This window comes from Rhinoderma darwinii, chromosome 10 (assembly GCF_050947455.1).
Source record: "Rhinoderma darwinii isolate aRhiDar2 chromosome 10, aRhiDar2.hap1, whole genome shotgun sequence".
Taxonomy (NCBI): Eukaryota; Metazoa; Chordata; class Amphibia; order Anura; family Rhinodermatidae; genus Rhinoderma; species Rhinoderma darwinii.
Window position 1 is genome coordinate 53,620,913 of NC_134696.1, and position 25,253 is coordinate 53,646,165.

A 25,253-nucleotide genomic window follows, 5' to 3' on the forward strand; every position below is an offset into this window, starting at 1 on the left:
ATTTTCAGACGTTTTTGTAACAACTCGTGTTTTTCGCAGCGTATTGTACGGCCATTATTGGAGCGGTTTTTCAAAAAGAGCTCCAAAAACATCCCAAGAAGTGTCCTGCACTTCTTTTTCGCGGGTGTCTTTTTACGCGCCGTATTTTGACAGCGACGCGTAAAATTAAGCCTCGTGGTAACAGAACACCGTAAATCCCATTGCAAGCAATGGGCACGTTTGGAGGCGTAAGGGTGCAGTTTTTTCAGGCGTAATTTGAGGCGTAAAACACCCGAATTACGTCTGAAAACAGTGCATGTGAACATACCCTTACCGGGAAGATTGGGATTGTTGGCTGGGACGACCCGTTGGCGCAGGTAGAAGTTGTAGGGTTTCTAAGAGTTGCTTGAGGTAGTCAGCCGAGGAAGAGGAGTAGAATTTATTATTCAGGGAGAAGTTAAGTTTAAACCGATGCCCCCAACGGTATCTAATTCTGAGTTTGGAGGATGGCAAGGAAAGATTTCATGCTGCGTCTCTTCCGGATAGTGACAGGTGACAAGTCAGCAAAGATTTGGTATTCATGGCCCTGAAATGTTAGGGCTGATGAGGCCCTGCCCTTTTGCATTAAGGTTTCTTTAGTTACATAGTAGGTCAGTTCAACCACAATATTGCAGGGTTTATCATCTGCCCGCTTCGGGTCATGGGATTCGAGTAGGCCTTGGATCCTGAGGTTTTCCTGGCGTGCTCATTTCTTAAAGTCTTCTAGGCGGAGCAGCAGCGGAGTTTATGTCCGCTCTCAGGGAATCAAATTCTGCATTGCGTGCAGACAGCACTTCAATAGCGTAGTCCATTTTAGTTTCGAAGGCATTTCTTCTAGCTCCCAACTCACGTATTTTCCTTGTGAGGTCTTTGAACAGCTTGCTAGCTGTGACTTTTCAGAGTAGGGAAGCGTCCCTGGTGGAAATTTGCTGCTCCGATGAAAGTGGTGAGGGAAAACCCTCGTCGTGGGGCTATGAAATGAACCGTTAGGTCATCTTCTGACATAGCCGACATAGTGGGACATCCGGCGTTCGCTGGCGCGCGATCAGATGTTAATGATGGTTTCGACTCCTTTCGCGCTGCTGCACTCCTCCGGACCATGGGCAGTTGAATCAGGGGGATACCAGGGTGGAAAACTGGGAACGTTAGGCAAGGATATCTCACCTCAAATATTAGCTCTTGTGCCCAGGAGTTGCAGAGCCATATCAATGTGCGGCCATCTTAGTTATCTGCTCTCGAGCGCCACCCGGATTTCACCCTTTTCAATGTAGAAATCCCCAGGAGCTTGACTGGAGTGGCGGTTCAGCATGCGCGCACTGCTTCATTCACTGTCTATAAGGGTATGTGCACACACACTAATTACGTCCGTAATATACGGACGTATTTCGGCCGCAAGTACCGGACCGAACACAGTGCAAGGAGCCGGGCTCCTAGCATCATACTTATGTACGATGCTAGAAGTCCCTGCCTCGCTGCAGGACAACTGTCCCGTACTGTAAACATGATTACACTACGGGACAGTTGTCCTGCAGCGAGGCAGGGACTCCTAGCATCGTACATAAGTATGATGCTAGGAGCCCGGCTCCTTGCACTGTGTTCGGTCCGGGACTTGCGGCCGAAATACGTCCGTCAATTACGGACGTAATTAGTGTGTGTGCACATACCCTAAGAGTAACTGAAACAGCCGAGCACTTTATTTGGCTGTTTCTATCATTCCCACAGACATTGAATGGAGCGGCAGAGCGCATGCTCGACCGCCGCTCCAATCAATGTCCTCCTTACTGTGGTCGAGCAGTGAGGAAGAACTGGGTTTCGGAACCCCATTTCTCACGATCGGTGCGGACCCCGGCAGTAAGGCCTCCAGCAATCAGAAAATAATCACCTATCCTGTGGATTTGGTGATGATTTAGGATTTTGTAAAAAAAAAAAAAACACTTTAAGATGCGGTGTAATTGCCTCAGATTTAGCGTGAATTTTTTGTGCAGATTTCAGCGAACTTGAAAAGGTGAAATCTGCAGCAGTTGGCAAGATCCAAATCCTGTTAAATATTGAGAAAATTGAAAAAAACTTATTGGGGACATTTTATTTGCACCAGCTGTTAGTCTTTGCGATCTGCCTCCTGTAGGGTCTTCAAAAAGGAATAGCTGCAGCGTAAGGACTGCCTGTCACTTTATGCAAATGGAGAACCGTCGCCACCCCATCGTCATTGAGTTTATCGTGAATTTAAAAAAGTGCTATATCGATCAGTGTTACATTTTTCCCACTATTTTACCAGGAAAAAAAATCCAAGAATATTTAAGTGAACTGTTTAGTCCCAACGTCTTTCTATGGCTACAACTACCGTCCTCAGATTCTCCAAAGCAAGAGTTACTGCCCTATAGAGGAACTGGTAAAACAAGTATTACATAACCCGTACCAGTGAACGTCCCCAGGGCACCTGTACATAAATTAACCTTTTCATACCCCTTCATCATTTATCTAAGGGATTATTCAAACGAACGAGTGTAAACACGAGTCCCACACGGGTGCGACTCGGACGTGAAAAACATTAGTTTTCACATTCGAGTCGCACCCGTGGGGGAGTCGTTTTCACGGATCCCTCATATAGACTGGAGTCTATTGAGGGATCGGTGAAAACGGACAAAAATAGGACACGTCCTATTTTTTCACAGGCCCTTCACACGGTCTGTTAAAACAACAGCTGTGTGAACAGCCCCATTGAATTGCATGAGTCCGTGTGCGGTCCGTTTTTTTTAACAGACAGCAGATGGACCTATAATATGCTCGTCTGAATAAGCCCTAACAGCTATTGTGAGAAGTCCTGTGGATTGCAGTTTCAGATGCAGCCCACGAGTCTGGTGAACCATGATCCTTTAAGAGTGCATTTAAATTAGATGTTTTTGGGGTGCGCCGTAAAAACGCACTCGGTTTTACAGCTATTTTCTGCGGTTTTCGATGTGGGTTTTAAGTGTGCAGTTTTTACAGGTGAAACTTGTAAAATAAATGTGTTTCAGCTGTAAAAACGCACAAACGAAAACAGCATCACAAACCGCGGTAAATCACGGTAAAACCGATTGCATTTTTGATAACATTTTACAAAAACGTCATATCTAAACACACCTTATGGGTTTATTCCATCGATGTCTAAGGAGGTTATTATTGCCTGGATACTCACAAAAGAAAACCTAAGGGTGCACCTAGAGACTTTTTTGGCATGTGGTAAAAAAACGCATCAAAAGTCGCGGCAAAAACACACACGGTTTACCACTAATTGCCGCAGTTTGCAATGTGTTTTTTGCCTGTCTGTTTTTACAGGTCAAACACACTTATTTTACAAGTTTCACCCGGAATAATCGCACAAGCAAAAAAAAAACAAAAAACGGAAATCACAGCAAAATTTGATTGCGAATTTTGATGCGTTTTTTACAGCGTGGCCAAAAACGTCTTACCTAAATGCACCCTTAATGGGTTTTCATTTGTTGTGCCCAGGACGGAAATGCTGTGGAAATTCTGCATGGTGAATTTGGATGCTACATCTGCAGCATGTGTCAAGACGGAAATGCCTGAGGGAAATTCTGCAGTGTTTTCGTCTTGTGTGCAGGAGTCCTTAAAGTTATAGTCCTACAAAATAGAAATTGCACAAAATAGGCCATTTACAAATACTGTACATCCCCTGTTGGGATTTTCCCGTTTCTAAATGTTAAAAGGCCATGGTCATATGGAAACACAGCCATGGTGATGTCATCCTTATGATGTCACATACTCACATGACCTCTTTGTCCAGAGGCGGTCATGCTACAAACACATATGCACGATCTTTACGGACATAAATCGCATGATCGGACGGATCTGATGTCCAATGAATGACATCATCATGGCTGTATTGTTTACATCCGACCATGGCTGCTGAACAGCGAGAAGTGGGGGCTTAGTACTGACATGGACTGCACTGGTAAGTGACATTTCAATTCTGTCAAAACTTCAATGTGCTTATACTTACCTTCCCTTTTTTTTTTTTGTTGCAGAGAACTGGTAAAACTTTGAAGATATTTTTGACGGTCGATTTGGATGTAAATGAATAGAACAGAATCCTCCTTGAAGGCTGTTTTTATAAAGACATTACCTTGGAGTTCTTATAGTTGGATAAATAGGGAAAAGTGAGTATGGGGGGGGGGGCACCTACGTCAGAAGACAATACATATTGCTTGATATATGGAATATTTGGAAATAATAATCAATGTAAATGTAGTATAACAGCTGGTAGAAGACCCGGGAGCTAAGTGGACCTGCAAGGCCCAGCTCCCCCCCCCATTCCTCCCTTACATATGACGAGCCCAGATACAATAACCGTGCCCTTGAGGTCTCGCTGTGGGCCACAATCTACTCCACTGACAATCTTGAATGCTCAGAAGATCAGTCTGGTCTCATGAGTGGAGTGTCTAAATAGTTTGATCTCTGCGTTGTAACGTCACTCGTCCTAGCCAACAGTTCCGTAAAAGTGTCAATGTAACATCTAGACCACCAACGACACTCTCTGGGCAAAGGAAGTGGGTCACTACATGAAGGTGAAAATCCGGCACAATGTTAAGGCACCCTGCACACAGGACAGGAGGGCTGCAGATTTTCCGCATGTATTTGCGCGCAGAAAATCTGCACTGGATTTCAGTATTAGCCATGTGGATAAAATTTGAACAAATCTCTATCACATTCAAAATTTTCACACAAAAATCAGAGCATGATGCAGATCTTAACCCCCTGAGCATGCTCATTCTGCTCCGAATGTTCACCCTCTACAATGTAGAATTGGGGAAATCTGCGGTGAATCTGTAGCAATTCTTCCATATGTGTGGGTACCCCCTAAAGCTTGCCTTATTGCATACCAAATAGAGAATACCATTGAAGCTCGTAGAAGGAGGCCTCTCACTTTTTTTTTTTTTCAGTATACATTACATTTGTGTAGTCTGAATTCTTCATCCTTCTACAATAGATGGCATTGCCCGGGATGTGCTTGTTGGCATGGCTTAGTTGGTTATTATGTGCGTCACTTTTATTTTTCTGTACTACTGTTTTTAAAATGGTTACGAAGCAAAAAAAATAAAATACAAGAACTAGAAGTGCAAGTGTATGATCTAGGGGGCCACAGTTACTAGGTGGGGTGGGGAGCACAATATTCATTTACACACATCTTGTGCTATGTGTTTGTATAGCATACACAGTGAGTGCCAAGCAGAAATGTAGGGCATGTTATATGGTAATAGCGTCACAGCGAGCCCGCTCAGCCAGTCAGAATAGCAGAGGACTCATGTGACAGGTCTAATATCACCTATGTAAATGGTCTCAGACCTATTCAAAGCACCCCCCCCCCCATCCTTTAATAGATCTGAGAGTGAGAACACAGGGAGCGGCAGAGGCACGTGGCCAAAACCACTTACATGCGGTGGCAAATCAGTGCACGATTTTGGCAGTAAAACCACGTGTGTGGTTTTGGCCACGTGCAGCTGCCACTCTGTGGTCTCATCCTGATGTGGAGGGGGCATTTGGTGAGCACATTTGATATACGATGACAGGGGGTCCTTGCCAAGGTCTACACTGTAGACCTCTGACCACAAAAAAATACAAACACAATACATTATAACGGGGTTTTACTAAACCAAACTAAACCAATCATTCACACACTGTAGAAAAAAATTAAAATAAATCAGTACAGATTGGAGGGATGGTGACACATGCAGATTTAGGCTCTATTCACATCACCAGCCTATATGGCGGAGGTATATTGAAATACAGTAGAGGTCGTTTGCAAGGACGGCGTTAGCACCCGGGAAAGTGCCGGTGGTCCAATAGGCCGCTGGGTCCTTTACGGTGCCGCCATGGCTCAACCAGGAGCGGAATCTCTGGCCAGAGCGTTGCCGACGCACTGGACATGGAATCTGCTTCTGGAGAAGCCCCTGACGTCACTATCCATATATGAATAGGGACGTCAGGAGCTCCTCCAGGAGCGGAATCCCTGGCCAGACATTGCCAACGCTCTTGCCGGGGATTCCGCTCCTAGAAGGAGCCCCTGTCTAGAGGGAGCCCTGTCCATATATGGACAGTGACGTCAGTTCTATATGGGTGCATAAAATGGGCCTAAGTTCTATGGGGGCACAATTTGCCATTTTCCTGCTGCCATGAGTTCCGCTGCAAAGGGGCCCACTAAGTCTGTGTCGCCCAGGCACCCACATAAAACTGGGGCCAGCCCCGGCTGTATGTACCGCTATGGCCACCCTATTAGGCCAGGATCACAGACACAGTTTTGACGCAGTTTTTGAGCCAAAGCCAGAAGTGGACACAAAAGTAAGGAAAGGTATAAATAAAAAAAGACTGATGCATCTCCTATTTTTTTTTGTGTCCACTATTACAAAAACTGCATCAAAACTGCGTGTGTAATCCCGGCCTTACAGCTTCATACAAAACGGAGTCATTATAAAGCCGTTAGGCCTGATTTGAGTAGATGCGGTTTTTGCAGCTGACACTAGTAAAATAAATGTGTTTCACCTATAAAAAGTTTCATAACTCCTAACAGGACATACGGATAAGTTATCAAAGTAGACAAACCCGTAAGGGTATGTTCGCACATGGAGGAATAGATAGCACATGTGCATTGTGGATTCCGCACCGCGAATCCACTGCTATTTATAGTACAATTTATGAAGACAGGGTTTTCAAAACCAAATCTACATGTAGCAGAAAAAAAATCAATGTGGAAATCTGCAGCATGCCCATGCATGAATGAAATCTGCGGAAAATCCACAGCAAAACCCATATATAACACATGAAGATTTTGCTGTGGATTTTTCGGCCATGTCTGAACTTAGCCTTAGGGCGGATTTACACGAGCGTGTGCGTTTTGCGCACGCAAAAACCGCTGCGTTTTGCGTGCGCAAAAGGCACATGACAGCTCTGTGTGTCATGTTCATATGGATGCGCGGCTGCGTGCTTTTTGCGCAGCCGCCATCATTATGACACTCCGTTTGGATGTTTGTAAACAGAAAAGCACGTGGTGCTTTTCTGTTTACATTCATACTTTTTTTACTGCTGTTGCGCGAATAACGTGCGTCCCACGGAAGTGCTTCCGTGTGGTGCGTGTGATTTTCACGCACCCATTGACTTCAATGGGTGCGTGATGCGTGAAAAACGCCGAAATATAGAACATGTGAGTTTTACGCAGCGGACTCACGCTGCGCAAAACTCACGGACAATCTGCACTGCCCCATAGACTTGCATAGGTCCGTGCGACCCACGTGAAAACCACACGGGTTGCACGGACGTATAGCACGTTCATGTAAATCCGCCCTTAAAGAGGTGAGCGGGACAGTGCCAGTGTGGCCATCTATGGCTAATATCAAACGACTTTAATACGGCCACTTTTCTGGGTCCGTATTACGGCTAGATGTGTGCCACCTCACGCCACGTTACCGCCATGGCTCATCTGTGTCTGTGCACAAGGTAAAGGTGGCATGGTGCCTTTTAGCAGGCAGTGCAAAAACCTCAGCCAGGGCAATACCAGCCCCAGAGGGCTGCTCCGTAGACAGCAAGTTCTATTCCGCACTCCGCACCAGTCATTACTACGGACTATAGAAGATTCAGAATTTAGCGAGTCTGTACAAGATTTCTTTCTGCTTGGCATGTCTTGGCCAGTGATTTATGACTAGGAAGCTTGGCACAGGAAGGCATAATGGCTGCTCATATTGAAGTTATTTTTAGAGGAATAGAAATCACTGTGGGACCACGGAGGAGATGTGTTGTATTATCTGGCACATTTGCTTGGGCACTGCTGTGGCTGGCACATTGTAAGGGCATTGCTATAGCAGGGACTGGTCTTTTGTCATTGCTGTGTGATTGAAACAATTTTTTGGCACAATATTATGGGTAATTGTGTGTGGCATGCACAATGCTATGGGCAATTCTAGGCTGGCACTACCGTCGTTCATGGGCAGAACTACACAATGGCACATTTGAGTAAGTACAATGTGACCATAGTTCGGCGACTGTCTACTGCGATATAGTGAATCTACCAATTAATCCAGTGTTGTTATAATGACGATGACACCCGTGAGGACTTAGGCTAGGAAAACACGTAAATGCTGCTGGGCCACCAAACACCAAGTCGTTATATGGTTATACGGCAAATCAGCGTGGTTTTTAAATCAATGTTAATATACGGCCACCTGCAAAAACACTCGGACATTAGTAAGGCCCTGTTCACACGGCACTATTCCTGCTGTCGGCAGAAAGATTCCTCCCGTCCATTGACATCAATGGAAGGTTCAGGCGAAATCCGCCCGAAGATCGAGCAGGACCCTTCTTTTTCCTGCTAGATGAAAAAAATCAGCTAGCGGTAAATAGAAGCGTCTGGCTCCCATTAAAATGAATGGGAGGTGGAATCCGCCGCAAAATTTCCTCCGTGTGAACATACCCTTATAGCGGATTTGTGGTAAAACCAGTAACTGGCTTGTTGTTCGGCCGTCCCGGCGGCACCTTGGCGTGTCCCTACTGTTATGTGGTAGTGTATTTAGTAATCCATGTTAAGTAAATCTCAGTTATTTCCGTATCACACACAATTCATAGGACTCCTGCGCATACAGCCGATTTGTCGCAGATTTTCTGTCCGGAATTGCGGGTGGAAAATCTGCAGTGGAAGATTGTTGTAGGCAAGTGGATGAGATTCAATACACATGTTCTGCACGGAAATCAGCTCATTCTGCGCCGGAGGTTCACTGCAGATTTCACCCTTTTTAATGTAGAAGAGGTGAAATACACGGTGGAAAAACACGCGTATCACTTGCAGAGGTTTCGTTGAGGTAACGCTGGAGTAAATCCGCTACGTGTGTGTGGGTACCCATAAGGACAACTCCCGCAAGAAGTGTTGTCATGTTTACCCCACAAATAGTAGGGTAGAACTAGACGTTCAGTCCTCTGCCTCTACACAGGGATTATAATATAAACTCCACAAGGTATTTTCTGAGGCCTCCGTCACACACTTTTTTTTCAGCGTTTTAGAATGCATGTAAATAACGCCATGCGTTTCATGAGGTTTTTAATGGCGATTTTTACACGCCTTTTGGTGGCATTCTTTTATTTAGTGTAATTTTGTACAGGAGTGTTTCCTGGTGTTTTTGAAGTCCTACAGAGAAGCCAACCGGAAAAATGCAAAAAAAAAAAAAACACGCTATACTTAGGCCTCGTGCACACCTCCGAGACATTTTTCACGACCGCTTGTGACGGATCCGTGTGGCCGTTTTAGCTGCCATGTGCACTCCGTGTTTCCGTGCGCCGAGCACGGTACTGTCCAGGGTGCTGAAAGAGTTAATGGGCTGCACTGATCGGCGGTAACTCCTTCAGCACCCTGGACAGTACATGCTCGGCGCACGGAAAATACAATTTTAATTAAATTAAAAAAATAATAAATAAATTCATACTTAACTTTCCTCCTGTCCGGCCTCCAGCGATGACGTTTCATCCATGTCACCGCTGCAGCCAATCACAGGCTGTAGTGGCGGTCACGCACGTCAGAAGGCCGGCCTCCAGGGATGACGCTTCATCCCACGTGACCGCCTCTGCAGCCAATCACAGGCTGCAGCGGCCTCTGCAGCCAATCACAGGTTGCCGTGTCAGAAAGGAAGACCAGACTGGAGGAAGAAGAGGGACTCGTCACCAAGACAACGACCGGGTACGTATGAACTGATTTTTATTTTATTTTTAATCAGCAACCTCTTTTCTCTATCAGTGATTGATAGAGACAAGTGGCTGCCGATTAGAGTAATATTTCGGTTATGTTTTTCTGCCCGCCCGGCCGTTGCTAGGCAACGGCTCCGTCACACACGGACGCCTTCCGTGTGCCTTCAGTTTTTTTGACGGCCCCATTGACTTGCATGGGCCTCACGGTCACGGAATCTCGGACCAAAGTAGGACATGCTCTACTTTGGATCGGAACGGAGCAACGGACCGTCAAAAAAAACTGAAGCGTGCATGGCCCCATTGAAATGAATGGGTCAGTGTACTAGCCGTCAGAAAAACGGATAGCACCCTGAAGGAAAAAACTGAAGTGGGCATGAGGCCTTAGAGCATGCTGTATTTTAAAAATAAAATTAAGAAATGCTACAAAAACACACACAAAAAAAAAAAAAAAAATAGATGTCTCCCATACTTCTCACTATCATCTGGCCGCAGAACCACATCAAAAAATGCCACCAAATACGCGACGTGTGTGTGTGTGTGTGTGTGTGTGTGTGTGTGTGTGTGTGTGTGTGTGTGTGTGTGTGTGTGTGTCCTTGTGTCCTTGCATTATTACATGTACAATACTTGTATTTGTTACTCTGTGGCTTCAGCTAGTAATAAGCTCCGGTTGAAGGGTGACCTTCAGGACGTCTCCTGACAGAGCGCTGCGTGGGGTGACAGCCAGTGCTGTACGACAGGCGCAGGTAGAGCAGTCATGAGATCTACACTGGAATGTCATCAGAGAAGTGTGGACAGGAAAGACAGCAACTGGAAAACACGCCAATGTCATTCACCTTTAGTTGCCTACACATGTATACGAAGGACTTGATTAAAGGGAATCTATACGGGTGCGTTCACATACAGCTGATTTGTTGCCACTGTCCCATACATCTGAATGGGGATGTCAGAAATTCAAGGACATGCTGCAGATACATCCCCATTCCCTTACAGCTGTTAGATGCACCTGTGAGTACTACTACACCCATCACCCAACTCCCCAAACTACTGCCGAGCCAACGCAGTGGAGCGTGTGCTATATACTAATGGCATGACGGCATCCCCAGAACCCAGAGAGAAATAAGTGTCATGGATGTGGCCCATCTTGGCCGATCAGCCTGGAAAGGCGTTCAGGGAACCGTTCTACAGGAGTTGTAGCGCCCTCTATGGCTTCTCCTCATTAGGGGGAATCAGAGACCCCCTGATTTAAAGGGGTCTGCCTCCATGAGAGATTACCTTTATACCGCCCCCTATTTTACACATATCAGCTTACAGGATGAAGGGGATTTTAGATTCCCACCAAGGTCCTGAGACTCTTTCCGCACTATATAGGATGTGAGCAGCCATTATTCTACAGATGAAAAGTTGCTGCAATTTGGAGTAATGTGGAAACATAGGCACAGCGCTGTTCACACCAGGGTGATGGGGACCTCCACAGTTACTGATTCACAACCAGCAGGTTTACATTGGGAACGTCCTATGATGGTCCATATGTGCAGATAGAATAGAGCCGTGACGGGGGAAGGGTCACTATATTTCCCATACAGATGTCACATATCCAATATTGTGAAGAACCCTTTATCTCTGGAAACAAAGCTCATGGAGAAGCCAAAGCCCAATACATAGCAAGCGGAAATAAATATATATATATATATATATACATACATATAGAAAGCGCATAAACCGTAACAATGCTATACACACTTAGCAATGAGCTTGGAGCTAACGCTGGGGGCAGGGGCAGTGTTTGTGTACATAGGACGTTGCTATATGAAGGCAAAACATCCACAGGGCTGAATTCACACATTCAATAGTGCAGTTTTTTTGTTGTCTTTCCGCTATACTTTTCTTCCGCTTTGTATCCACTTTTGACTTTGGTTCATCAACCGCATAAAAAACTGCATGTGTGAATCCGGACTAAGGAGCCAAGTACATATATACATAGATAAACACACTGCCCCCCAAACCCAACAGCCCCAAGATCGGGCGGGGGGACAATGTATATTACAGTAGACCTCTATAGACCCCCTGTATGTGCGGTCTGTGGACCTCTATAGATCCCCTGTATGTGCGGTCTGTGGACCTCTATAGACCCCCTGTATGTGCGGTCTGTGGACCTCTATAGACCCGCTGTATGTGCGGTCTGTGGACCCCTATAGACCCGCTGTATGTGCGGTCTGTGGACCCCTATAGAGTGATCACATATCAACTCATGTTATATTAGTATCTATAGAGGAGATCGCCTTCAATATGAGAACAAGAGCCACAGAAATGCGGTTTATGTGAAGCGGATGATATCGGGGTCACCGTGCTATCAGGTCCATGCGCTCCCCCCGCCACGTCTGTATTGTACCGGAGCAGCCGCTCTCCCTCCTCCCTGTGCACCGGATCCTCTTCCCCCGGATCCCTGGTATCCACTGCCAGCACTCACCTTCACCCCGGATAACGCTGCCCCGGCTGCCATGGTCAGTGCCTACCCGCAGGATCACTTCTTATTCCGCCTCTCTCAAGGTTTCTACCCGCCTGCCCGAGTCACAGGAGACTGGAAATGAAGAGGCGGGCGGGGCCAGCCGGAGCCCAACCATACATGACTATAGAGGGCTGCACTAAACCCCCCTCATCATCTGCCTGTGAATCTACTATCCTGTACTGCACTAAACCCCCCTCATCATCTGCCTGTGAATCTACTATCCTGTGCTGCACTAAACCCCCCTCATCATCTGCCTGCTAATCTACTATCCTGTGCTGTACTAAACCCCCCTCATCATCTGCCTGCTAATCTACTATCCTGTGCTGTACTAAACCCCCCTCATCATCTGCCTGCTAATCTACTATCCTGTGCTGAACTAAACCCCCTCATCATCTGCCTGTGAATCTACTATCCTGTGCTGCACTAAACCCCCCTCATCATCTGCCTGTGAATCTACTATACTGTGCTGCACTAAACCCCCCTCATCATCTGCCTGTGAATCTACTATCCTGTGCTGTACTAAACCCCCCTCTTCATCTGCCTGCTAATCTACTATCCTGTGCTGCACTAAACCCCCCTCATCATCTGCCTGTGAATCTACTATCCTGTGCTGCACTAAACCCCCCTCATCATCTGCCTGCTAATCTACTATACTGTGCTGCACTAAACCCCCCTCATCATCTGCCTGCTAATCTACTATCCTGTGCTGTACTAAACCCCCCTCATCATCTGCCTGCTAATCTACTATCCTGTGCTGCACTAAACCCCCCTCATCTGCCTGCTAATCTACTATACTGTGCTGCACTAAACCCCCCTCATCATCTGCCTGCTAATCTACTATACTGTGCTGCACTAAACCCCCCTCATCATCTGCCTGCTAATCTACTATACTGTGCTGCACTAAACCCCCCTCATCATCTACCTGCCAAAATAACCATAAAGTGCTGCACCAAACACCTCTCATGATTTATCTGATAACTAGAGTGCTGCACTAAATCACCCTTATCATCTACCTGCTAATAACTAGAGTGCTGCACTAAATTACCCTCATCTACCTGCTAATAACTAGTGCTGCACTAAATCACCCTTATCATCTACCTGCTGATAACTATTCAGTGCTGCACTAAATCCTGCTCACTGTACATTCACACATAGCATTACTGTACAGCATTCGTGTGTATGGTCACTACATGTACATTTTAGTAACCGCCACTGTCCCCATCCATAGTAAGTACATGTCATTTCCAGCCCATTCCTCTGCTTGATATCTTGACCTTACATCATTTCTCTTCATTGTATCTGCACACACCATTCATATAAGCGTATACTCAGTACAGGATACCCGCCACCTACAGGCCGCAGTGAGTATACACGCTGTTCTCCCGGACAGATATTTCCTGACACGCCAGGACACATACAACAGATACATTGATCCAAGGCACATGCTGCGCTGTCCAATCACCGCTGTCGCCCCCTTGTCCAATTAGAGAGCCGCTCTGTACCCACCTCCTTCTCGGAGCCATACAAAAACAAGGGCGCCCAATATGACCAATCACAGGCCGCCTCTCATCCACGCCTCCGTGCAAGTAGTCAGCTGATGTAGGAACTGAACACCCACAGTAAACAGACGGCGGCATCTGCCTGACGTAACACAAAGCAACGACACCGAGGAAACAATGACCGTAGCACGACCTTCTCCAAGATCCGCGCGGTTTCCTCTTCTGTCAAGTTCAGTTGAGCCGTTTGATAGCTGTGTCTGTTTCTAGGAAGCCGAGTGACAATCAATGTAGCTGTCCATACAGAGTATGTTACTCAGTATTTCCAGATGCCAAATTCCTGCGTTTTTCCCCATTTACTCTAGTGTATGTTCACACAGGGTGGATATGCTGCGTAAAAGCACACCTTGTATACGCCCTGGTCTCTACAGGGAATTCCAGTCAAAAAACGCACCAAATTGTGGTGCAGTTTTTTGCCTGGAATGTCTGCTGTGGAAAACTTACCCGTAGCCATAGCGCCGCATCGCTCCACCGTCCTGCAGCCTGTCCTCCTAGGATGATGTTTCATCCCATGTGACTGCTGCAGTCTGCGATTGGCTGCAATTGTCACATGGGATGACACATCATCCCAGGAGGCCTGACTGGCGGAAGAAGAGCGTTTTTGTTTTTTTTCCTGAGTTGCGATTTTCACAGTGGAATTGCAGCTTTTCTGCCGCAAAAATCACAACCTTATTTGTTGCAGGTTTTAATTCAATACAATTAACATGCTGCGGATATAAAAAAAAACTGCACCGCAGGTCACAATATCTGTTCACTTTTTACACATTTCCGGTCTGGCTGCCATGGATGATGTAGCCCATGTGACCGGTGCAGTGGCAGCCACGTGGGATGTAACCTCATCCCAGGGGGCCGGCCTTTTGACGTCATCTAGGCTGGCCACCTGGGATGACGTGTCATCCCATGTGACCACCGCTGCAGCCTGTGATTGGCTGCAGCGGTCACATGGGATGTGACGTCATCCCAGGAGGCTGGCCTGGAGGAAGAAGAGCGTTCTGGGTAAGTAAGATTTATTTTATTTTTTTCCGTAGTTGCAATTTTTGTGGTGTAATCGCTGCGAATACAACGTAAAAGTCGCAACACTTGGCGTTCTGTTGTGGGTTTTGTATCCCCATTGAATTCAATTCAAGTGATCTCACGCCCGACCTGACATCAGGTGCGGAAAGACACACCGTACGCTGGGCGGAACTGTTGCTGTGACAACCAGTGAGTATCGTGTATGGGTCTAATTGTAATTAATCATACCCGCGCACAATACTATCAGGGCATAGTACAAGTGCCCCGGTAAATACCACCCAGCATGCAGGAGGGTCTCTCCACACCCTGTCGGATGGGAAATCACAAGTAGCAGTACACTTTATAGTCGTGTTGTGGGGGAATATGATGGAGCGCAGCACAAAACACTTTGCCCTATGCATGTGTCCCACTCTAGCCCCACTCCCAAATCATTTACCCACTATAAATACATATATATATAACAAAGGAGCGCAGATGAATAGAAAATACTATTCTATAATCCTCCTTCAGTCACGGCCGTAAGATCTCAGATTCAGTCTAAGCTGCAGGGGCTTGTGGGAATGTGAAGTGGGTGGCACCGCACACGGAGGGAGCTGTCCGAGAAGATACACGTGCCGACTCCAGAGGTGAGTCGTTATTTTGCATAATAGACGCACTTCTTATTCAAATGAGCGTGAAAAGCAAACACTTTTACATCAGCTTTTTTCTGCAATTGCCTTAGGATTGTCCGTTTTTTTACGCCCGGAGGGCATCAGTCTGCCATCCGGTTTTTACGTTCGTGAGAAAAAATTAAGAATGTCAACTCCCCATCAACTAATATACGAGTTATTTGATACAGATTTTTTTTTGCAGCTGCACCGTTACTAATTACCACGGAGCGGAAATCGCCCATTGTCCCTACTATCCCTCAATGGATCAACAAAATAGATCAAAATGACAAGTTTCAGGAACTCTCGCATCGGGAGTCACGTTCTCGTACTAGATTTCTTCTGGTCTGGGACTCATGGATTACCTTGAGGTTTTCAGAAATCCTGAATCTAACTAAAGGGCCTATTAGACGAGTCGATTCTCGTTCGAATAATCGTTCTATTGAGCAAAAGTGATCAATCAGCCTAAGTGTAAACACTGCAAGCGATCGAACGATTACCAATATATCCTTCGTATATCGACGATCACATCGTTTTGAATGAGAGAAATATTATTGTCCGTTGTCCCTAAATGTGCAAGTTTAAACCGGTATCGTTGAGGTGCAAATGCACAAAAGATACCAGACAAGCGACCTAAACGCCGATCGCAATAACTACTATTTTAACGATAATAGATGCAATTAAATAACGATCGCTCGCTACGGCACGATCGCTAACTAATCGTTCGATCGTTACAATTTCTTGGCTGGTCTAAAACGCTACACCACTTACGTGTATTTATCTGCTATCACTTGGAAATTGGGTGTTTAACCCCTTAATGACCGGGCCTGAAAAGACCTTAATGACCAAGCCAGATTTGTTAAATCTGGTATGTGTGACTTTATCAGAGAATAACTCTGCGAAAGTTTTAAATATCCAAGTAATTCTGACATTGTTTTTTCGTCACATGTTGTACTTTATTTTAGTGGTAAAAGTAGACTGATACGATTTGCGGAAATTAATGAAAAAATTGAAGAAATTTTGTAAAAATTATAATTTTTCCCTATTTTTAACTGCAATATGTCCCATATGTACATACATACTGTACAATTTTTTTTATTAAATATATATTTCCATCTCTTTACTCTATTTTGGCAGCACTTTTGAAAAAATATTTTTTTTTTTGAGCAATTTAGAAGACTTACAAGTTAAGTAATGATTTTATAAATTTTGAAGTACATTTTGTTTTCCCGCACCAAGCCAGGTTTTCAGAGGCTCATAGGTGTCAGAATGGTGGAAACCCCCACAAGTGACACCATTTTGAAAACTACACCCCTTAAGGTATTTATTAAGGGGTGTTGTAAGTATTTTGATCCCACAGTTTTTTTGTAAGAATTCATGCAAAGCAGGCGTAAAAAAAATATAATCTCACTTTTTTCATAAAAGTATCACTTTGAAGACCGATTTCTTTGTAAAGCGACCATGAGAATGAAGAAACACACCCCAAAATCTATCACCCTGTTTTCGAAAATGCCCCCATTGTGACCCTAATGCGTTGGCTGGACACACGGTAGGGCCCGAAAGGGAGGGAGCACACGAAGACTTTCAGGACACACATTTTGCTTGAAAATGTTTCAGGTCCCATTACACATTTATAGAGGCACTGAGCAGCCAAAAACATAGAAACTCCCCATAAATGAACCCATTTTGAAAACTAGACCCCTTAAGGTATTCATCTAGGTGGTTACTAAGTATTTTGACCCCACAGATTTCGCAGGAATTAATGCAAAGCAGGTGGAAAGGAAATTTTATTTAACTTTTTTTCACAAATGTGTCATTTTAAGGTCAGATTTCTTGTACAGAGGACATGAGAATAAGGAAATGCACCAGCAAATGTCTCACCCTGTTTCTCCTGTGTTCAAAAATATCCCCATTGTGGCCCTAATGTGTTTCCTGGACACACGGCAGAACCCAAAAGGAAGGGAGCACCCGGAGGCTTTCAGGACACACATTTTGCTTTGAAAATGGGAGGATTCTACTTTTCTAGATTGAGAAATATATGTCCCTTAGGCCTCATGCACACGACCGTATTTTTTCCCACCCGTAAATACGGGTCCAGTGTCACACGTATTCCACCCGTTTTGCACCAGTATTTACGAACCCGTGCTCGTAAATATGGGTCCGGTGTCACACGTATTCCACCCGTATTTACGAGCACGTTTTTGGCGGCAAAATAGCACTGCACTAATCGGCAGCCCCTTCTCTCTATCAGTGCAGGATAGAGAGAAGGGACAGCCTTTTCTGTAATAAAAGTTAAAGAAATTCATACTTACCCGGCCGTTGTCTTGGTGACGCGTCCCTCTCTTCACATCCAGCCCGACATCCCTGGATGACGCGGCAGTCCATGTGACCGCTGCAGCCTGTGATTGACCTGTGATTGGCTGCAGCGGTCACATGGCCTGAAACGTCATCCAGGACGTCGGGCCGGATGTCGAGAGAGACGCGTCACCAAGGCAACGGGTGGGAGACCGGACTGGAGGAAGCAGGAAGTTGTCGGTAAGTATGAACGTCTTTTATTTTTATTTTTTACAGGTTTATACTGATCGGTAGTCACTGTCCAGGGTGCTGAAAGAGTTACTGCCGATCAGTTAACTCTTTCAGCTCCCTGGACAGTGACTATTTACTGACGTCGCTTAGCAACGCTGCCGTAATGACGGGTGCACACATGTAGCCACCCGTCATTACGAGAGCTCCATAGACTTCTATGGACTGTCCGTGCCGTTATTACGGCCTGAAATAGGACATGTTCTATCTTTTTCAACGGCACGGGCACCTTCCCGTGAGAAAACGGGAAGGCACCCGTGGCCAATAGAAGTCTATGAGCCCGTTATTAGGGGTCGTAATTACGACCCGTAATAACGGGAGTTTTTACGGTCGTGTGCATGAGGCCTAACAGTTTCTACACCCTATGACTATGTCGTGCTAAGAAAGCAGCTGTCCTGAAATCATGTCAGTCCATAGACATTATGTATATCAACCCGCTCTGATAGATAGTAAGTTAGAGTGGGAAAATGTATTAAACTGTTGGCGGAAAAAGGCAATCTATCCAAAAAAAAGGAGGAAGAATGTATCCAGCTATGTGAAAAACTAGAGCATGTTCACAGGATGAAAGAAAATTTGTAGGGCTGTAATGACTTTATTATTCAAAGTGACTGGTCATACAACGTCTCTTTAGCTCCATCAATCCCTATATAAGTGACGAATGTGCCAAGTGACGTGGTACACCATAACCAGCCCCTGCCCGGCAAGGTAGGAACCGCCATGTGCACAAAACAACCAATCACCTGTAGAATATATAAAGGGGCAGTGTCCCACACCGTATGTATAGATACAGTAAAGGACCACTACTCCCCAAATTAATGTCGCTATTTCTAGAAGTATTGTCGGGTGTAAGAGGTCCACCAAAAACCCGAACAAAACTGTAATAAAGCCCATAGTGTATTGATAAGGAACAGCTCACTTAGTAGAAATCCTCCGAATAAAAAGAAAAAATGATGCCGTATCCCCAGTCAGTAACGGCTATTTATGGCAGGACATAGTCATAGCGGAAAAGGAAATAAAAACCTTTCAGGGCACAATTTTATCTTGAATGAATTTCAGGGCCTTATTCCACTTTCTATAACTGGGTTATATCCCAAAATGACTCAATCTAGAAAAGTATATTTCCCTCCCTCCCAAATAAAGTGATTAAAAAAAAGAAATCTCTAAAAGAACCCTAAATTTTGGCATCTCCTAAATATACAGCGAAGCTGCTTCCCTAAAAAAACAAAAAGAGGTGTACAGAAAAATAAAATCCTAAATAAATCCTGCATTTTAACTTTTATAGCTCACAAAAGAAAATTAGTAATGTGCGACGGTATGATAGATTTCAAAACAGGGACTTATGCATAGACCAGGGTTGGAAGGACAAGCGGAACAATAATATCTTTACTCACTTTGCTGCAGACCCGACACCGTTTTTTGGGGTATTTTTGGTTAGGTGTTGAAGGGATGTAAAAAAATTTTTTCAACGACTCGGCGTACATCCTCTGACTCATGGACTACTCTCTGGTCTGCAGATTGAAATAGGAGATCTTCAATCACTTTCTCCTGAAATTCAAAGAATGTAGCCCTGCCCGCTGATTTTTTGTACAGGACAAATGCATTGTGCATTGCAACCTGGATGAGGTATATTGCCACTTTCTTATACCACGTTCTGGTTTTCCTTTTAACCAGATAAGGTTGTAACATCTGGTCGCACAAATCTACCCCACCCATGAATTTCTTATAGCCGATGACACACACAGGCTTTTGTCTATCTGCAGAGGCCCCACGTTCTCTAACAGTTGCTGTTGCACTTGAATGGACAGTGCTGATCATGTAGACGTCTTTGCGGTCACGAAATTTTAAAGCCAGCATCTTCTCAATTTGAAAAGTGCATGACTGCCCCTTTCGTAGTTTTTTATCCACAAGTTGACATGGGAAACCTTTGCGATTCCTGCGTATTATGCCACAGGCTCCGGTGTTGGCACAATGAAGGGCGCTAAACAATGGCACACTGGTATAAAAACTGTCCGTGTATACATGATACTCCTTGTGTAGGAAAGGGCCAATTAAATCCCACACAATCTTACCAGTGGTACCAATATTTGGAGGGCACCCTGGTGGATTGAATTCACTGTCTTTACCCTCGTAGATCTTAAAGGGAATGTGTTGCCAGAAAAACATGTTTTTTTTAAAAAAATTAAACATTTAGTGTGTGGGTGATTAAACATTGTTCAAATTTTTTTTATTTTTTTGCACGAGTCAGGAAATATTATAAATTATTTCTAATTTATAATACTACCCATTTTTGGTCACTAGATGGAGCTGTTCCCAAAATTGCAGCATTGCAACATTGGGTTAAAAGCCCTCGCTCTAGTGAGCTCTCAGCATCCCCCCCTCCTTTATCCTGGCTAGTGCCGGGATAAACGAGGGGTTTGAACGGTGTAACCTCCTACACTGTGTGTCGCCATTTTTTGAGCTAACCCACAGTGTAGTAGGTTTACATACAGTAGTAAACACACACAAACACGAACATACATTGAAATCTCTTACCTGCCGCCGCGGCTCCCTCCGGCCCGTCCGCTCCATTTGCTGCCGCTGGTGCAAGTGCACAAATCCGTAAGCCGCGACCGGAAGTAGTAATATTACTGTCCGGCCGCGACTTCCGGTCCACAGGAAAATGGCGCCGGACGGCGCCAATTTCGAATAGGACTGTGTGGGAGCGGCGCATGCGCAGTTCCCACACAGACGCCGTACACTGCAGTCAATGGGACGGGAGCCGTTCGCAGTCCCTATGGGACTGTGGCTGCCGTATTCCATGTCTGTATGTGTCGTTAATCGACACACACAGAAATGGAACAAAAAATGGCAGCCCCCATAGGGAAGAAAAAGTGTAAAAATAAGAAAAAGTAAAACACAAACACACAAATGAATATAAACGTTTTTAATAAAGCACTAACATCTTTAACATATAAAAAAATAATTTGTGATGACACTGTTCCTTTAAATGCACATGTGTAGCCAGTAGTACTTTCACATAACTTGTAGATCTTTACCCTGTATTTTGCACTTTTTGAGGGTATGAATTGGCGGAATGAGAGACGCCCTTTGAAATTTGTGGGATTCCACAACCTGGCATTAAGTGACGAAGGCTTATTTGCAATGTACTGCCTGGCATACAAATTTGTTTCCTGCACAAAATGTTCCAAAACTTGGTCCGTAATAAAAATATTAAAATAATTTAGTGGTGAAAAATTACTGACATTGGGACTTATGCCAGGAGTAGCAATAAAGTCATTTATGGTGGGAGAAAATAAACTCGTGGGATCCCACACTAAATCTGTTTGGTGGGGTTGTGCAATTTCAGGGGCTGCACTTTGAACGGACGTTGTGGCAACTGCGCCGTCTCCCATATCACTGGTGCTGGGTCTCATATCCATAGAATCCCTTGAAGCGACACTTTCGCTGTCGCTTTCAAGTAAAAGCTCAACTTCAGATGCAGAATCCGTATCTGGGCATAGCATCTGATAGGCTTCCTCGACGCTGTATCTTCTGGCAGCCATAATGATAATACAGTCTAAACCGCAAATAATAAACGTAACTAGCGGTTTAATTTTTTTTTAATCAACTAAGAACACTAAAGGAATGAAACTTTTTTTTTTCCCAAACCTAAACTCTACGCCTAACACAAACCGTAAACCCAAGCCCAGAACAGCACCCTACGCCGTCTAACAGCGTACACACCGTCTAACAGCGTACCCTAAAAAGAAAGTCGTTTATAGTACGATTCTTAGTATATACAGTAAATATATTTATATATATATATGTATATACTATAAAATACTGAAAAAATGTTGTTGTTTTTAAACTGTGTGTGAGGAACAAGTGATTTTGTGAGGGGACACTGACACACTTGTATCTGTTTCTCTCCACAGCTAGAACAGTGAGGAGAAACGGATACATGTTTTTACTTTTATTTTACTGTAGTGATCACTGTGATTGGATCTCATAGTGATCACAAAAGATCAGGAACCAATACTATTGGCTCCTGATCACTGCTCTAAGAACAGAGCTGCTAGCAACAGCTCGTTCTTAGAGCAGGAGCTGTCATTTAGACACTCCCGGCGGCTCTGTACACAGTAACAGCATGTGACCGCTGTGATTGGCTGTCACAGCGGTCACGTGCTGTTACGACGAAATCGGCAGGTCCTGATGGCTGCACTAAGAACCGGACCTGATACTTACAGCCGGTTTTTAGTGCAGACTTCACCAGGGTGCCGCTAAACCGCCTCTACTACAGCAACGCCAAAAGGCGTCGTTGTAGACTGAGTACATGCACCGCCTGACGTCAAAAGACGGTGGGCGGTCGTTAAGGGGTTAATCTTCCCTTCCTTTATTCTGCTATTGCCATGCTGCATTTATGTGAATTTGAAACTTTATGTATATGGACCCTCTTCGATGTATTAACCCTTTCCCGCCGCAGTCATTTTTCGGATTTTCACTTTGTTTTTTTTTTCCTCCCCACCTTCCAAAAGCCATAGCTTTTTTTTTCCATCAAAATTGCCTTACGAGGGATTTTTTTTTTTGCGGGACGAGTTGTAGATTTTCCCGGCATCATTTATTGTACCATATAAAATGTAGTGGGAAACTGGAAAAATACATATTTGTGGGGTGGAATAGGAAAAAAACAGCGATTCCTTAATCTTTTGGGGAGTTTTGTTTTTACGGTGTTCACCATGTAGGAAAAATGAAATGTTAACTTTATTCTGCGGCTCAATACGATTACAGCGATGCCAAATAAATATATATATAATTTTTTTTATTTTTTATTACTTTCACATTCAACTTTTTTTTTTTTTGTTCCATTTTTTGTGGGAGATAAAGTCACCAAAAAATAGCGATTTTTGGCGTTTTTTTACGGTGTTCACTGTGTGGACTAGATAATAGTATATTGTAATAGTTCAGACTTATCACGTTGGGGCAGGAGACGCCGGAGTTGTGGGACACTAGGTCGGATGCCTACCACGACCGCCACAGCAAAGACCTTGTGTGGGAGGCCATTGCAAAAGTGATGTTCTTAAGTGAGTGGAGTAGTGCGATGCCTGCTGACAGAACCAAATTTGGTAAGTGCAAGCATAGTATAGCCTGCATCGTTGTGTCCAGGTTGATAAAGCTTTTGCGCAACTTTTGAAGTAATTAACGCCACAAGGCCCTGATAGACACGGTCACTGCTAAAATGAACCCTTTATTGCATGTTTGACTAGTAGTGCATGTTTAGTATACTGGTCCCAATGCTAAATACACACATATATATATATATATATATATATATATATATATATATATAAAATATGTGTGTGTTTTTTCAACAGTGGATGACTAAAAGGGAAGAGCGGTTCTGCGCCCTCAAAGAAAAGGGCCATACGTCGTCGCCAAACAGCTGTCTTTCCTGAGGCTCATATTTGACCTTCGTCCGTAAGTATCCCAAAATAAAAGTTCTAGGGGTTTTCCCATCATGGAAATTTGACATATCCACAAGATATCTTAAAAATGTAGCGTGTGGATATGTAATTAGCTTCCATGATGCAAAATACATGTAATATATATTAATTTGTTAATTTTTTTTATCCAAATTTAGCTCCGAAGACAACCTAGAGAAGAACGAGGAGGAAGAGGAGAGCAGACAGATGGGGGAGATTAGAGAGGAGTGAGACACTGGTCTTCCAACCCAAGAACTATATCCTGGTACATCTTCTGGATCCAGTCCATGCAGCCCTACTCCTGCAAATTGTGGTTCGCTCTCGTTCGGCAACCAAGAGGAGAAAAAAATTAACCTAGCCGGGTTCTAGAATATCTGAATCTAAATCAACCAGAGGATGAGGTGGACACTTTTACCCGTAGCCTGGGTCTGCATTTACGGCTTGTACTGGCAGAGCATCGCCTACGCACACTATCATCTATTTTGATTTTTCTGCAGGCTGCTACACCACTTAACGATCCCAGGGAATGCTTTACAGCACTAGAGCACTGGGGCTTGCTTGGGCACATAATGCCTCAGGTTCTAGCATCACAAGCACTCCACCTCCTCCAATGCCACGTCGATGGCAATGTTTTCTGAGGCAAATGCCTCAAGACCACCCAAGTGGTTATAGGGGGGGGGGCTTACTACAGCCTACAGGAGCCTTATTATGGCAATCTGCTGCCACGGCAACCTTCATCCCAATCTGTCTCTGAGAGAATGTAGTCCGCTCCTGCAAGTTCCCCACCATCCTCTCTGGAACTCTTTTAGTTTATCACTTTTTTTTATGTAATATACTTATGTTTGATTTATGTAAAGCCTCAGTTCTACAGGTTTTATGCACTGGTGCGTTTCATTTTTTGGATAAAAAGCGAATTTCACATAAAATGTTTCAATACTTTCTTTTGCATATTTGGTGGTGAGTGGGCATGAATGTGTCATGTACAAAAACACTACAGATCACATCATTTTATCATACAATTTTAGAGGTATTTGTTTATATTCTGGTCAAAATATTAATGTTACTGTTCTGTATAATTATAAAGTATTTTAAGATAAACATATTAATTTTTTTAACCTGCATACGAAAGCACGCAACCTGTGTCATGGGTCCTGATTGTATCGCGAGTGCCTACACTAACCTAACAAAACTATAAACAATATAATGACAGAACTAACTAAAATAACTTCACACGTGGCATTTCTAGTGGAAAGAGTCCTGCTGCCAGGGCACTGCTCCCTCAGAGGTGACAGAATCCCGGAATTATATGCAGATTATTTTAACTTCAGCTGTTCCTGGTCTCCCTTGGACTGTCTCGTCTGAAGTCAAGGCTCCAGTGGCCATCTGATGTTCCACGTCACCATCACCTGCAGAATCGTACACCCTGGTGAAGTTGTGCAGGATGACACAGGCCTTGATTTCGTGGTTGACATTTTCCGCATCGATTTGGATTGTAGACGTGAACAACCTCCATTTATTTACTGGTATACCAAAGGCGCATTCCACATACCGATGAGCCCTGGTAAATAGAAAATTATAAATGCGCCTCCGGTTGTCCAAACCACATCTAGGAAAGGGGCGTATAACGTGGGTGGAGAGTCCAAAGGCCTCATCTGCCACTATCACAAATGGTGCGGGGGATCCGGGCAGTAGACGGGGTTCAGGAAGAGCTAGCTAGTTGTTAAGAAGGTGCTGACCCATTCTGGAAGCC

General features: G+C 44.5%; 1 protein-coding gene and 1 long non-coding RNA gene across 5 annotated transcripts in view; one reads left to right on the top strand and one right to left on the bottom strand.

The window, feature by feature from the left end:
- Positions 1-13,573, bottom strand: part of LOC142662066 (branched-chain-amino-acid aminotransferase, cytosolic-like) — a 43,702-nt gene extending 30,129 nt beyond the window's left edge. Inside the window, exon 1 of one of the 3 annotated variants that reach the window (XM_075839937.1) lies at positions 13,554-13,573. In XM_075839937.1, coding sequence (XP_075696052.1) covers positions 13,554-13,556 — 3 coding nt within the window. In that variant the 5' untranslated portion in view covers positions 13,557-13,573. Of the gene's footprint in view, positions 1-12,081; positions 12,134-12,205; positions 12,477-13,553 lie in introns of those variants that run through there. The other 2 variants (XM_075839935.1, XM_075839938.1) reach the window with 2 other exon arrangements.
- The window catches only part of LOC142662067 (uncharacterized), a 37,707-nt gene extending 13,278 nt beyond the window's left edge, over positions 1-24,429 (top strand). The window contains exons 2-4 of one of the 2 annotated variants that reach the window (XR_012850865.1): positions 4,044-4,175; positions 23,396-23,498; positions 23,662-24,429. This is a non-coding gene — a long non-coding RNA (uncharacterized LOC142662067). Of the gene's footprint in view, positions 1-4,043; positions 4,176-13,785; positions 14,048-23,395; positions 23,499-23,661 lie in introns of those variants that run through there. The other variant, XR_012850866.1, reaches the window with a different exon arrangement.
- The last annotated feature ends 824 nt before the right edge of the window (positions 24,430-25,253 follow it).